Below are 13559 nucleotides of genomic sequence, written 5' to 3'. Positions count from 1 at the left end.
ATTTTCCAGCCTTCATGCGAACCCATCATAAGATATGTTTACGAACCATAAACTCTTGTTTATTTGTAAATTGTGCACGAACATCTACCTCGAAAACAATAAGTCGATCACCCGATTTAACACCATATGATTTAACATCATCATTCACTTCATCCAGTTTAACATCGCACTTCACTTCGCCCAATTTAACATCCATCCTCACAATAACTTTAGGAAAACATATTTAGGTGCACCATATCTAATACAACAAATAACAGAAAAACAGATCTTCAAATTTAAAGTATCAGACAAATCCAGAGGTGCATATCCAGACTCAACGTTCATTTTTTCAGTATAAAAAACTCATCAATGCAAGGAATGAGGATGAAATGAATGAACTTTACTTGCAATTTCAACTTCTTTTCCTCTCTTTGATGTGATAAAATCAAAATTTGATGTTTTGGTATTGAAAAATGGTTTGAGAATGAATATTTTTAAGGGTTTTTACTTTGAGAGAGACATTTCAACGTGAAGAAAATCATGCAAAGGTGACGTTTAATCTAATTTATCGTTTGACATTTTCGGATATACAATTTCAAAAATATCTCTGAAAATTAAATCAACTCAATGAATAAAAAAAATATTTGTAATGCTATAAAGAGGAAAGATATTTTCTGATATTTATTTCTAGCATCCATTGCTCCACGTGTACACTTAATGCAAAATGAGAATGTATCTAATAAAAAAACATAGACATTAACAAATCCAATCCTCGATAGTGTTTCAATCTTCTTCATTCGTTAAATCCATCATACACACTCACAATAACACAACACTCTCGACGAAAACTGATGCAAGTGAATCAAGATTCTCGCGTCTTCATTTTCCAATCACAGGTTTCATTACTCACTCATCTAAACCCTTTTTTCTTCATTTCTGAATTCACTTTCAATTCCCACCTACCCACATATTCATTTTCCTTTTCATTCTTACAATTCAATTAAAGTTGTGTTCTTTTTCATGAATCTATTCGATTTCTTCTTTTTCTTATCGACCCTTTTGTTACATCGATCAAAAGTCAACTTGGAATTTTTTTTGCCTGTTCTTTTTGTTGTATTTATATGATTAAGAATTCCTCTGGCTAAGGGTTTGTTTGATATGATGCAGTTTTGTAGGATATAGAAATTATGAGTCGGTTGAACAAAGATACAAGTAACTGTATGGATGATGATGGAAGTGGGAGTAATGAATCTAGTGAAAGTGAAATTTATGGAGAAGGGACAAGTTATCTTGTTCATGAAATTGCACAGATCACAAAACTTAGGTCAAGCCCTAATGAGAATTTGAGTCATGTTGTTCCTGGTAGGATGAGAAGATTACCTGCATCAACTGTGAGAATGTTGGTAGGTAGAGAAGGTAATTATTCTGGAAGAGGGAAATTTTCAGCGGCCGATGGATGTCACATGTTAAGCCGCTATTTGCCTACCAAAGGTCCTTGGATTGTTGATCGGATGGGAAGTCGTGCTTATGTTTCGCAGTTTTCCGATGATGGTTCTCTTTTTATAGCTGGATTTCAGGTTAATATTGCGACCATCAATGTCATTGTAGTTATTGTTTTGTATAGTTATTTGTGAAGTGAAGGTGAAATATGAAGCACTATCGTAGACACGTTTACTGACAGGTCAATACTGATAATAATTTGAAAAGCCAAAGAATTTAAATATAACTATGTGTCGGTGTGGTGGTGGATACCAGACACACCTTTAATATGAAGATGATTTTGTTAAAAGAAAGTCTTGTATTTGTGAAACTATAATTATGGGATGAAAGTATCTTTAAATCCTTTTTTTTGGTTGTTTGTGATTTGTTATGAAACAGGGAAGCCACATCAGGATCTATGATGTTGAGAAGGACTGGAAAGTTAAGAAAGACATCTCTGCTAGAAACTTACGGTGGACAATTACTGATACATCTCTTTCACCTGATCGACAATATCTTGTAAGTTCGACTTTTGAGCTATCATTTATCACTTTGTCTCTTTTAACTTCTTGCATTTTGACAATTTGTTAATTCATTATTGCAGGTTTATGCTAGTATGTCACCGATTATCCATATTGTCAATGCAGGATCGGCTACAACAGAGTCAGTAGCAAATGTGACCGTATGTGGTTGAAATTTCTCACCTTTGTTCTGTTATCAAATTGCAATTCAAATTGTGATACGCGTCACTTAATTTTCGTACTCTTAAAGTCTAAATTGTGTGATTTGGAGACACAGTAAAACTAGCTTGAAATATATCAAACAAATGATCTATAATACTTAATGCAACACTTTTAAATCTGGAATTGACATAAAACAAAACTAACTTCTAGGCTGACAAATTTTTTGTCACGATTGGGTTTGGTGGCGTCAACTTAAATATTTATACCAGCTAATAAATTAATATTTATGATATTATGTATGTATTTATGAATCTCTACAAATATTTGTTTGCTTTACGGTCATAAACCATTCTTTTATTGCAGGAAATTCATTATGGATTAAATTTTGATTCTGACAATGATGGTGTTGAATTTGGGATTTTCTCTATCAAATTTTCAACGGATGGGCGAGAGCTAGTGGCTGGAACTAGTGATAGTTCAATATGTGTATATGATCTTGGAGCAGATAAGCTAAGCCTTAGAATTCCTGCTCACCTGGTATTATATATTATTTTCCTATAATTGGTCACTGATTTTGCATAAGTCGTTTTAGAATTATTGATCCGAATCTTCTCAAAACAGAGTCTTTTGGTTCCCTTTGTTATAATTGTCGATCTTTTTGTTCATCTCTTTAAAGTGGCATTTCGACTTCACCTGGAGTTATATTTGTCACAGTGGATCATATCTGATGTTCCATTTTTACGTTGCAGTCTGATGTTAACACTGTATGCTTTGCCGATGAATCTGGTCATCTCATATATTCTGGAAGTGACGATAGTTTCTGCAAGGTACACTTCACATTATAACTACATGAGACTTTGTTATGCCTATTTCGCATTTGATGTTTTCATTTAATTCATGTCATAATTTGTAGATGTTATGATCTGTGCAGGTGTGGGATAGGCGTTGCTTTGTCTCGAAAGGACAACCTGCTGGTGTCTTAATGGGACATTTAGAAGGCATTACATTCATTAATAGTCGCGGAGATGGCCGCTATTTAATTTCTAACGGAAAAGATCAAACTACCAAATTATGGGACATAAGGAAGATGTCTTCTAATGCCATGAAGTAAAACTTTTTATCCTTCGCTTTGTTCGGTTAATATAGTCATATGCTAATAAATAGTCTATTTCCCCCCCTCTAATGATGATGCTTATTACTTGAACCAGCAGTCTTGGCCTCGGAGACGACGAGTGGGACTACCGATGGATGGACTATCCTAGATATGCAAGAAATTTAAGACATCCGCAAGACCAGTCACTGGCAACATATCAAGGCCACTCCGTGTTGCGTACTCTAGTTCGCTGTTATTTCTCACCATCGTACAGGTAACTTGTATTTTAGGCACATTCTTGTTCTGGTATACCGTATATCAGTGTTATTTTACATGATATATGATTTCAAACCAACCGAAATATTTTACATTGCGGGTGTTTCTTTTTGCAGCACTGGTCAAAAATACATTTACACCGGATCTAGTGACGCGTCTGTCTATATATACGACCTGGTAAAAACACCTTATAAATTTCAAATCATATATGCAACTTTAGAACTAGTTATGATTATAACACAATGTTCTTAATGATCTTACAATTACAACCGATTAGAAGATTAAAATTTAGTTTCGCGTCGTTTATAGGTGAGCGGAGAACAAGTTGCGAAACTTGATCATCATGAAGCACCGGTAAGAGATTGCAGCTGGCATCCTTTCTATCCGATGCTGATAAGTTCAGCATGGGATGGTGACATTGTTAGATGGGAGTTTCCTGGAAATGGTGAACCAACAGCTCCTCCTCCAAATAGAAGATCAGGTGGAGTTCGTATTAGAGGAATGTATTATATGTAAGTGCATGTTCTTTGTACATATATCTATATATCTATCTGGATTCATACATTTAGGTAGCATAATATTTTATGCAGCTTTCTTTCTTCACTTTTTCTACACCTATAGAAAGGGTTCCAAAAGTTTGTTACATTTATCTATAACCTTGTTTTTGTAAGCCTATCATGGATGAAAATAAATAGTTGGATTAAAGTTCTGTATATTATTGTCAAATTAAATAATAATGATATCAATAACAAAGTTAATATTATTTTCTTCTAATATTATGTTCTAGATTATGTCATGAAAAAAATGCTTTAAAAATTAAAATATTTTCTCTCATTTATCGGTTTTTTTACCGAGATAACCCACATTTTCGAAAAAATTCCCAAAATACCCCACTTTTCAGGAAAATTCCCAAAATACCCCACTTTTAGGAGGAGGCGCCAATTGGATTGGCGACCCCTCTTAAAAATTGCAAGGAGGCGCCAATTGGATTGGCTAGGGCACCTGCCCTAGCCAATCCAATTGGCGCCTATGTGTTATTTTTAAGAGGAGGCGCCAATTCAATTGGCGACTCCCTTAAAAAAGCCTCAAATGAAAAAACCTCCAACATGAAAGTTGTAGATCTTTTCAAGACAATGAATTTGGATATAAATTTTGCATCATTTGGATTTTTTATGAGAAAGTTATGGGCAGTTGAAGTTGGACTGCTGAGTTTTTGAACTGTTATCTGACCTATAATGTCTTGCATTATTTCATGTGTTTCTTTTAGAATTATGAAATTTTGTCCAACATAACAACTGAAGTAGACATCTTAAATTTTGCAATGCACTTGGTCCCACCTCAAAATAGTTAAAAATGAGTGAGTTAGGTCCCTGCGAACTTGACCCAAAATTAGGGTTTCTGTCAAAATGACCTATAATGTCTTGCATTATTTCATGTGTTTCTTTTAGAGTTATGAAATTTTGTCCAACATAACAACTGAAGTAGACATCTTAAATTTTGCAATGCACTTGGTCCCACCTCAAAATAATTAAAAATGAGTGAGTTAGGTCCCTGCGAACTTGACCCAAAATTAGGGTTTCTGTCAAAATGACCTATAATGTTTTGAAATGAATGATGAGCTTCCAAGTTTCAAATGGATTTTTGATGAACATGAAAGTTGTTCATATGGCGACTCTTCTTAAAACTTGAATGGAGGCGCCAATTGGATTGGTTAGGGCAGATGCCCTAGCCAATCCAATTGGCGCCTATGTGTAGGTTTTAAGAGGAGTCGCCAACTCAATTGGCGAGTCCCTCATAAAATGCCTTTTTTGTCTTATAAATAGATGCGTTGTGTGACCTATTGTTCCACAACTCATATAATCATTTGGCTATCATGTTTGGTGTTCGTCGTCGATACGGTAAGGTGATTTATGCGAGAGACAAACCTCAATTGGTGATGCTGTTTTGGAACATCACCACGTTAGATCAACTGAAGAGGGAGCTGGTCCGATGGTTAGACGGGAAAATACCAGAAGGGGAAAAAATCAGAAGTATTGAGAGACTTGACAGTATCTTTGGTTGGGTGCGAATGAAGACTGATAAGGATGCTATGGAAATGATGTTCGGTCGAGACGACATTAATTTGATTGTTGTAATCAGTTAGAATTATTTATGTTTTCAGATGTTTTGTACTGATGTTGGTTATGAAACTCGTTGTAACAAGAACTTAATGATATATAATGATTGATTGTTACAGAAATACAATGTTAGGAAAAGCTTAAGATCTAGAAAAAATGTTAAAAAAAAGCTTAAGATCTAAATAAAATGTTACAAAAATCTTAAGATCTAGATGATGCTCCTTGATTGGGACAGTTGTTTTTGTTGTGTCCTGGTTGACGACAGATACTACATAATCTTATCATTTTATCTGTGGAATCCATCTCTGTTCTGATACGTGTGCTGTTTGGCCTTCCTTTCTTCTTTCTACGCATCTCTTCATTGTGCCAAACAATATCTCCTTCATATGGAGGCCAGTAATCCTCCATTGGTAGTACTGAAAAGCTTTGACTGTATACATTCATGATGGTGTTGGCCTTGTACACATCAGATAAATGGGTGTAAGCGTCTTGACGAGTATAAGCGCATGCTGCAATGACATGGGAGCAAGGTATGCGGAAGGCCTGAAATTTTCCACAATCGCACCAACTCCTGTGTAGTTTAACCGCGTAGGCTAAATTTGGCCTCCCCTCGGGGTTGCCCATTGTTTCCTGGACGCTGAAATTTTGTCTTTGACGGTCAAACACTGTTACAACGTGTGTCGTAGCTTTGATGCTCTCCTCTTTCATGACCTTCATGCAACACTCACTGAATACTTGTCCAGACATTAACACTGCACTCCATCTTTCACCTCTGGTTGCGAACATAGAAGCCAACCTATAATAGGTTGATCTTACCAAGGCGGTTATCGGCAGGTTTCAAATTCCTTTGAAAACCCCGTTCATGCATTCCACAATGTTTGTTGTCATGTGGCCCCATCGACAACCACCGTCAAATGCTCTTGTCCACTGCTCTACTGGGATGTTATTTATTCATCTCCCCGCGTCTTCATTAGACAGACGAATCTCATCACGATAATATTGAAAAGACGGTTGAGTTAAAGCATACCCAGCATTCACCACCTTCTTGCGAAGATTCTTATCTTTTATAGCACGCATGAAGTTCTGTGCAATGTGTCTGATACAGTAGACATGTGTAGAAGGAGGATCATGCCATCCGTTGTCATGGTTGTTGTAGGCACTTTCGATGGCAGCATGTCTATCAGAAATTAAACATAGATTGGCTTATGGAGCGACATGCGTTCTGAGATGTCGAAGAAAGAAACCCCATCCACCAGCCGTTTCACCTTCAACAAGAGCAAATGCAATGGGAAATACATTGTTGTTACCGTCTTGTGCAACTGCCATGAGCAAAGTACCCTTGTATTTTCTGTATAACCAAGTGCCATCAATTTGCAGGAGAGGTTTGCAGAAAGCGAAACCTTTGATGCACGGGTCAAATGCCCAAAAAAGACGGTGAAATATTCTATTACCTGTAGCACAGGTTCCGTCTGGCATCATTGCTGGCACTGTCTCCAGAAATACCACCACCAACAAATGGACCATCAACCTTTGACCGAACATCGCTTCACACCCACACCATCACCCTACCAAAGTCGCCTTATCCAAAACACTAACCGCCCCATCACCTACCGTAGCCAAGAACCCCAAACATCACAATACCATAACATCCCACAACCATATCTCTTCCAAACACCCCAACAACCTTTCCAACCTTTCCTAGACCCATCATTGTCACCCATGTCTCCCTTCAACCGTCCCGGTCGCCCATCCATGAGTCAACCACACCCCAACTTCTCTGGCATGGGTCATGAGCTCAGCTACGCCGGTACACCATCATTGAATACTGAAGACTATGCTGAGTTGGCTGAATACCTCAACGGATCTTCTCCTGTAGGAGGTAATGACGCTCCTGGACCATCAGATGAACAAACACCGGTGCAGAATCGTCAACGTGGGTTAGGGCCAAGGGTTAGGGTAGCTAGGGGATGTGGGACCGGAGGTCGGTTAGGTGATCCCGGTCATCACCATTAGGATTCTTTGTGTAAAATCCAAATTTTATTAATATCAATTCGTATTATGTCAAATTTATCTTTGTGTAAACTCCAAACATTAGGTTTCTTTCATAATTCTAAAATAAACACATATCATAATACAAAAATTTATAGGTCAGAAACCCTAATTCAAGGACTTGTTATTGTTATGTTGAAGGGCTTGAATTTGGTCCCTTTTGGCAAAATTCACATACACATGTTTTGACAGAAACCCTAATTTTGGGTCAAGTTCGCAAGGACCTACCTCACTCATTTTTAATTATTTTGAGGTGGGACCAAATGCATTGGAAAATTTAAGATGTCTACTTCACTTGTTATGTTGGACAAAAATTCATAACTCTAACACAAACACATGCAATAATACAAAACATTATAGGTCAGATAACAGATAAAATGTCAAAGAGTCCAAGTTCAGGTGCCCATAGCTTTCTCATAAAAATTGAAAATGATGCAAAACTTTAGTCCAAATTCATTATATTGAAAAGATCTACAACTTTTATGTTGAAGGTTTTGTCATTTGAGGCTTTTATCATTCAAACTAAAGGGCTTGAAGTTGGTCCCTTTTGGCAAAATTCACATCCACTTGTTTTGACATAAACCCTAATTTTAGGTCAAGTTCGCAAAGACCTAACTCACTCATTTTTAATTATTTTGAGGTGGGACCAAGTGCATTGGAAAATTTAAGATGTCTACTTCAAATGTTATGTTGGACAAAAATTCATATTCCTAAAAGAAACACATGAAATAATGCAAGACATTATAGGTCAGATAACAGTTCAAAAACTCAGCAGTCCAACTTCAACTGCCCATAACTTTCTCATAAAAAATTCAAATAATGCAAAATTTATATCCAAATTCATTGTCTTGAAAAGATCTACAACTTTCATGTTGGAGGTTTTTTCATTTGAGGCTTTTTTAAGGGAGTCGCCAATTGGATTGGCGCCCCCTCTTAAAAATTACACATAGGCGCCAATTGGATTGGCTAGGGCAGGTGCCCTAGCCAATCCAATTGGCGCCTCCTTGCAATTTTTAAGAGGGGTCGCCAATCCAATTGGCGCCTCCTCCTAAAAGTGGGGTAGATTGCGATTTTTTTTGAAAAGTGGGTTATTTTGGGAATTTCTTCGAAAAAGTGGGTTATCTCGGTAAATTTGCCTCATTTATCGTCTTTATTTCCTTTTTCAGTTATCGTTTTTTATGGATTTTTTCCACTCTATTGATAAAGGGGTAATTTATCGAGTAGCACTCACATCATCACTCTATTATACTAAATTCTTGTTTCAAATTAATTAACTTATTTTATGACATTTACCACTTCATTAACAATTTGTTTTATTTTGGATAACTGAAAATTGCATTGTTAATTACTACATACATGTGATTAGAGTTTTTCAAAGAATTCATTGAATCAAACCATTGTTAAATAACTGAAGAATTCTTTCTGATTAATGAACTTGTTGACAAAATGATCAAAATAGTAAAGGGAACTCATTTACTTTTATTGAATAAAGAAAGTAGTAATCGTGCTGTTACATTGGTGATTAGGAGCTTATATATTTGTTAGATAACAAAGCTAATTACAGTAAATAACTAATTACCAAAGAGTAAAAATAATTATGCTAGGCTAACTATAGTAATGTTAATAGCCCTCCTCAAGTTGGATGGTGGATGGAACACAATCCCAACTTGGACACCATGGATGAAAAAGCAGCAGAGTGAAGTGGCTTGGTAAACACATCAGCCAGCTGCGATTTTGAAGGAACAGAAAGAAGAAGAATTAGCTTGGACTGCAACTTTTTCCGAATAATGTGACAATCCAGTTCTATATGCTTGCTACGCTCATGGAGTGTTGGATTGTGAGCAAGGTAAATGGCAGACTTGTTGTCACAATAAACCGAAGCCGGTTGCGAAAAAGAGACCTGAAAATCATTGAACAAATATTGAAGCCATTGTAGCTCACATGTTAAAGATGCCAAAGCACGGTATTCTGCCTCAGTGGAAGAGCGAGAAACCGTTGATAACATGAAATAATATCACATTCTTGGATTCGATTTAATTAAATTATATTATTATTTGCTTCAATTTATTTCATTTTATTCGATACTACTGGGTATTTTTCCTTCTATTTATCTCAGGTAGCTTATTTGAAGCATAAGTGAAAAAGGAAGAAAAAGAGGTGCAAAAAGGAATGAAGAGAAGCAATTTCACTAAAGCCTAGCCCAAAACTACAAGCCATGAGCGCTGAGCCTGTGACGAGCGCCACACAAGGTGTGACGAGCGTCACGCCCTGCTGCTTTGTGTTACGAGTGTAACACATGGTGTGACGGACGTCACACCATTCTCCTATATTTTTGGCTTCAGAAACGCAACAGAGGCACGTTGAAGCCTATTATTTCGTTTGACTCTTGGAACGTGAGGATTTTACACGGGAAAGCTTTGGAAACCGTTACAAAGTGGACTAGTATAAATAGTCACTTCCTTCCAACCCTAAAGCGGGGTCTCTCTTCTTCGTTCTTTTTTCTTTTCCGGCCGTGCAAGCATACTTTACATCATTACCTTTTTTACAGTTTTTACTTTATTTGCAATTTTTATTTTCTTTTCCAGTCAATCTTTCAGCACTTAATTAATTTTTCACACAATAGTTTCTACACCGGAAACTATTGTGTATCTTTTACTGGATCTAACCTTACGTTAGATCCTAGATTTTTATTCCTTCACTTTTTATTTTCCTGTCCGATTGAAGAATTCAAGAACAAATCCAACCGGTCTGTGGTGGAGTGTTCAAGATTGCCATTAATTATTCAGGTTCTTTAATTATTGTTTGAATTTATATATGCCCTGCATTATTGTTTATTTATATTGTTTGCTTGAGATGAATTTATTTAAGCATGATGATTGTTTAGATCTGTTTAGCATGTCCGGCTAATTTATTTAGGTATCGGTATGTAAAGTAAGCGGAATGAAGGAATCAAAACTAAGTTGGTTTAATTACGTTTAAAAATAAAATCACTCTTTTTATGGTCTCAATTTACAGGTTTAATACCTAGGTTTTTATACGAGAGTAAAAGACTAAAGAAGTTAAAATCAATAGAACGAAAGTTTGAGTTTTTAACTGGACAGTGTAAATTGGACATTAATTCTAGATCAGGGCGAAAACAATTTTTAGAGTTAATTAAATTCTAATCTTTTTCAAAAAGTATTTTTAAAAGTTAAATGTGAGGACGAGAGTTAAGCATTTGAATTTAATTATATAATCTAAGTCAACAGAGCGAGAGTTTGAGACGAGGGTGTTTAAACGATTAGTATTTTCTTAAAAAGAGTTTATATAGATTCTATTGTTTTCAAAAAGTGATTTTGGACTTAACTAATAAGTGACAGCTACGTTAATTTAAAGTCATGGTCTATTCAACAGAGCGAGAGTTTGAGAGAAGACTTTTAATCAATGGTGTCCACTGAAAAGATTTATTTTAAAATCAAGAAACCAACGAAGACTTGATTCCCTAATTACGACGAACTATATACCGATATCCGCTTAATTGATATTTAACCTAGATCTTATTTTAGTTTTAACTTTTCCCCCAAACAATCAAAGTATCATCCGCCTTAGCTTTACGAAGTAACCTTAGAAAACGGTATATCGATTCATAAGTCCATGTGGGATCGATATCTTTTAAAACTACGCGATAGAACTGTGCACTTGCAGTTAGTACCCCAATCGACTCATAAAGTCGCGATCAAGTTTTTGGCGCCGTTGCCGGGGACTTTTATTTAGTCGATATCGTAACTCTTCTGTTACGCTGTAGAGACTAAGGCAATTCTTATTTCTTCTTCTTTCGTTGATTTGTATGCCACACACTCGCTCACAAGGCGAGCCGTTTTACTTACGAATCAACGACATCGAACTATATCTCCGAGTCTTACGACGAATTCGGGAATATCGTGCTGCAAACAATCTCCCTCCTATCGAAATTCCTGATCTCAAAAATCTTCTTCCTTCACCGATACCCGAGATGGCAGAACCAGCTCGTGCTCTTCGAGATTACGCCGCTCCATCGCAAGATGAGCCGCATTCGAGTATTGCTCCACCCGCAATCGAAGCAAACAACTTCGAACTTAAGCCTTCGCTGCTACAGGCAGTGCAACAGAATCAATTCTCTGGAAATCCCACCGAGGATCCAAACCTTCATTTATCCGTATTTGTCCAATACGCTGATACTGTTAAAGCTAATGGTGTCACTTCAGAGGCAATTCGACTTCGTCTTTTTCCTTTCTCGTTAAGAGATAAAGCTAGAAGATGGCTTCAGTCTCTTCCTTCCAACTCAGTCACAACATGGAATGAGTTGAAGAAAGTCTTTCTTGCCCGATATTTTCCTCCGAGCAAAACAGCTATGTTGAGAGCCCAGATAAATGGATTTAAATAGAAAGATAACGAGTCTCTTTTCGAAGCATGGGAAAGATACAAAGACATGATGAGACTTTGTCCACACCATGGTTTAGAGGACTGGTTAGTGATTTATACCTTCTATAATGGTCTCTTGTACAACACAAGGTTAACAATAGACGCCGCAGCAGGTGGTGCACTTATGGATAAACCTTATGCCGATGCTTATCAACTTATCGAAAGCATGGCCCAAAATCATTATCAGTGGGGAAGCGATCGAGCAATGGTAGAGAAACCTCAAACGAAAAGTGGCATGTATGAGATAAGTAGCCTTGATCATGTTAATGCAAAAGTGGAAGCCCTTGCCCAGAAAATTGAAAGTTTGAATGTATCACCTCCAACCACCGTGGTTGTCGCAACTCAGAATTGCGAAGTCTGTAGAATCCAAGGTCACACTCCTGCAGATTGTCAACTCCTAACAAGAATCCAAGCAGAGCAAGTGAATTATGCTCAAGGAAATCCCTACTCGCACACCTATAACTCAAACTGGAAGAATCATCCTAATTTTTCATATAAGAGTAATAATGCTTTATACGCACCAGGACAAGCTCCAAATCAAGCCCCATCTATACCTCCTGGATATCAAAAGCCGACCCCATCTACACCTAACAATAATGTTCCTAGGAAATCCAACTTGGAAATAATGATGGAGAACTTCATAGTTTCTCAACTGCAAACCAATAACGATTTCTTAAACCAGAATATACACACTAACGAACAAATCAAACAACTAGCAAGTAAAGTAGATGCCCTGGCTACCCATAACAAAATGCTGGAAACACAAATATCACAAGTAGCTCAACAACAAGCGCCTACTGCTGCCCCAACTGGTACATTTTCTAGACAGCCCCAACCTAACCCGAAAAGCCACACTCATGCAATCATACTAAGAAGTGGAACGGAAGTGGAAGGACCAGTAGATCCAAGAACTGAAAACCAAAACTCTAAAAAGTCAACTGAGGAAGAAAGTAAACCTAAGAAAAAGGAAGAGAGTAATAAGGAAACCGTAGAAAAGAAAGAACCTTATGTACCTCCACCACCTTATAAACCACCTATCCCTTACCCTCAAAGGCTTATTAAAACCAAAGATGCGGGCCAATTTAAAAAATTTGTTGACCTACTGAAACAATTAAACGTCACAATTCCGTTTACAGAAGCTATTACGCGGATGCCCTCATATGCTAAGTTCTTAAAAGAAATTCTTTCTAATAAAAGGAAACTTGAAGATAGCGAAACTGTTACACTCACTGCTGAATGTAGCGCTATAATCCAGAATATGCCTCATAAACTTAAAGATCCAGGTAGTTTCTCTATATCATGTCACATAGGAAAATTTGTCATAGATAAAACCTTATGCGATTTAGGAGTCGGTATTAGTGTTATGCCTTTATCCATATGCAAGAAACTAGAAATGGGAGAATTAAGACCAACTAAAATGTCTGTGCAACTAGCAGATCGTTC

General features: G+C 36.9%; 1 protein-coding gene and 1 non-coding gene across 3 annotated transcripts; one reads left to right on the top strand and one right to left on the bottom strand.

Annotated features, from left to right (window-relative positions):
• The first annotated feature begins 694 nt into the window (after nt 1–694).
• On the top strand, nt 695–4223 carry LOC127079021 (LEC14B homolog). Of its 2 annotated transcripts, none has more exons than XM_051019442.1 (10): nt 695–875; nt 1147–1556; nt 1858–1977; nt 2063–2140; nt 2505–2678; nt 2891–2968; nt 3073–3248; nt 3353–3508; nt 3627–3687; nt 3820–4223. In XM_051019442.1, exons 2-10 carry the CDS (start codon nt 1167–1169, stop codon nt 4024–4026), a joined length of 1440 nt encoding a protein of 479 aa, XP_050875399.1. In that variant the 5' UTR covers nt 695–875; nt 1147–1166; the 3' UTR covers nt 4027–4223. The 2 variants fall into 2 exon arrangements, with proteins under 2 accessions (XP_050875399.1, XP_050875396.1); XM_051019439.1 differs by having other exon boundaries at nt 3350–3508.
• A 7822-nt stretch (nt 4224–12045) lies between these two features.
• Nucleotides 12046–12152, bottom strand: LOC127116213 (small nucleolar RNA R71). Its single transcript, XR_007801184.1, has one exon. It is a non-coding gene; the product is annotated as a small nucleolar RNA R71 (small nucleolar RNA).
• Between the last annotated feature and the right edge of the window lie 1407 nt (nt 12153–13559).

The sequence above is a fragment of the Lathyrus oleraceus genome, chromosome 1 (genome assembly GCF_024323335.1).
Source record: "Lathyrus oleraceus cultivar Zhongwan6 chromosome 1, CAAS_Psat_ZW6_1.0, whole genome shotgun sequence".
NCBI classification, from domain to species: Eukaryota; Viridiplantae; Streptophyta; class Magnoliopsida; order Fabales; family Fabaceae; genus Lathyrus; species Lathyrus oleraceus.
The sequence above is the reverse complement of the archived record's forward strand: the minus strand, read 5'-3'. Positions and strand labels throughout refer to the sequence as shown.

Bases quoted from the DNA above. Each gene is read 5' to 3' on its own strand.
- LOC127079021 (XM_051019439.1), top strand. From the start codon at position 1,167: ATGAGTCGGTTGAACAAAGATACAAGTAACTGTATGGATGATGATGGA. The intron at 1,978-2,062 runs GTAAGTTCGACT...TCATTATTGCAG, and splicing joins CACCTGATCGACAATATCTT to GTTTATGCTAGTATGTCACC. The intron at 3,688-3,819 runs GTAAAAACACCT...CGTCGTTTATAG, and splicing joins CTGTCTATATATACGACCTG to GTGAGCGGAGAACAAGTTGC.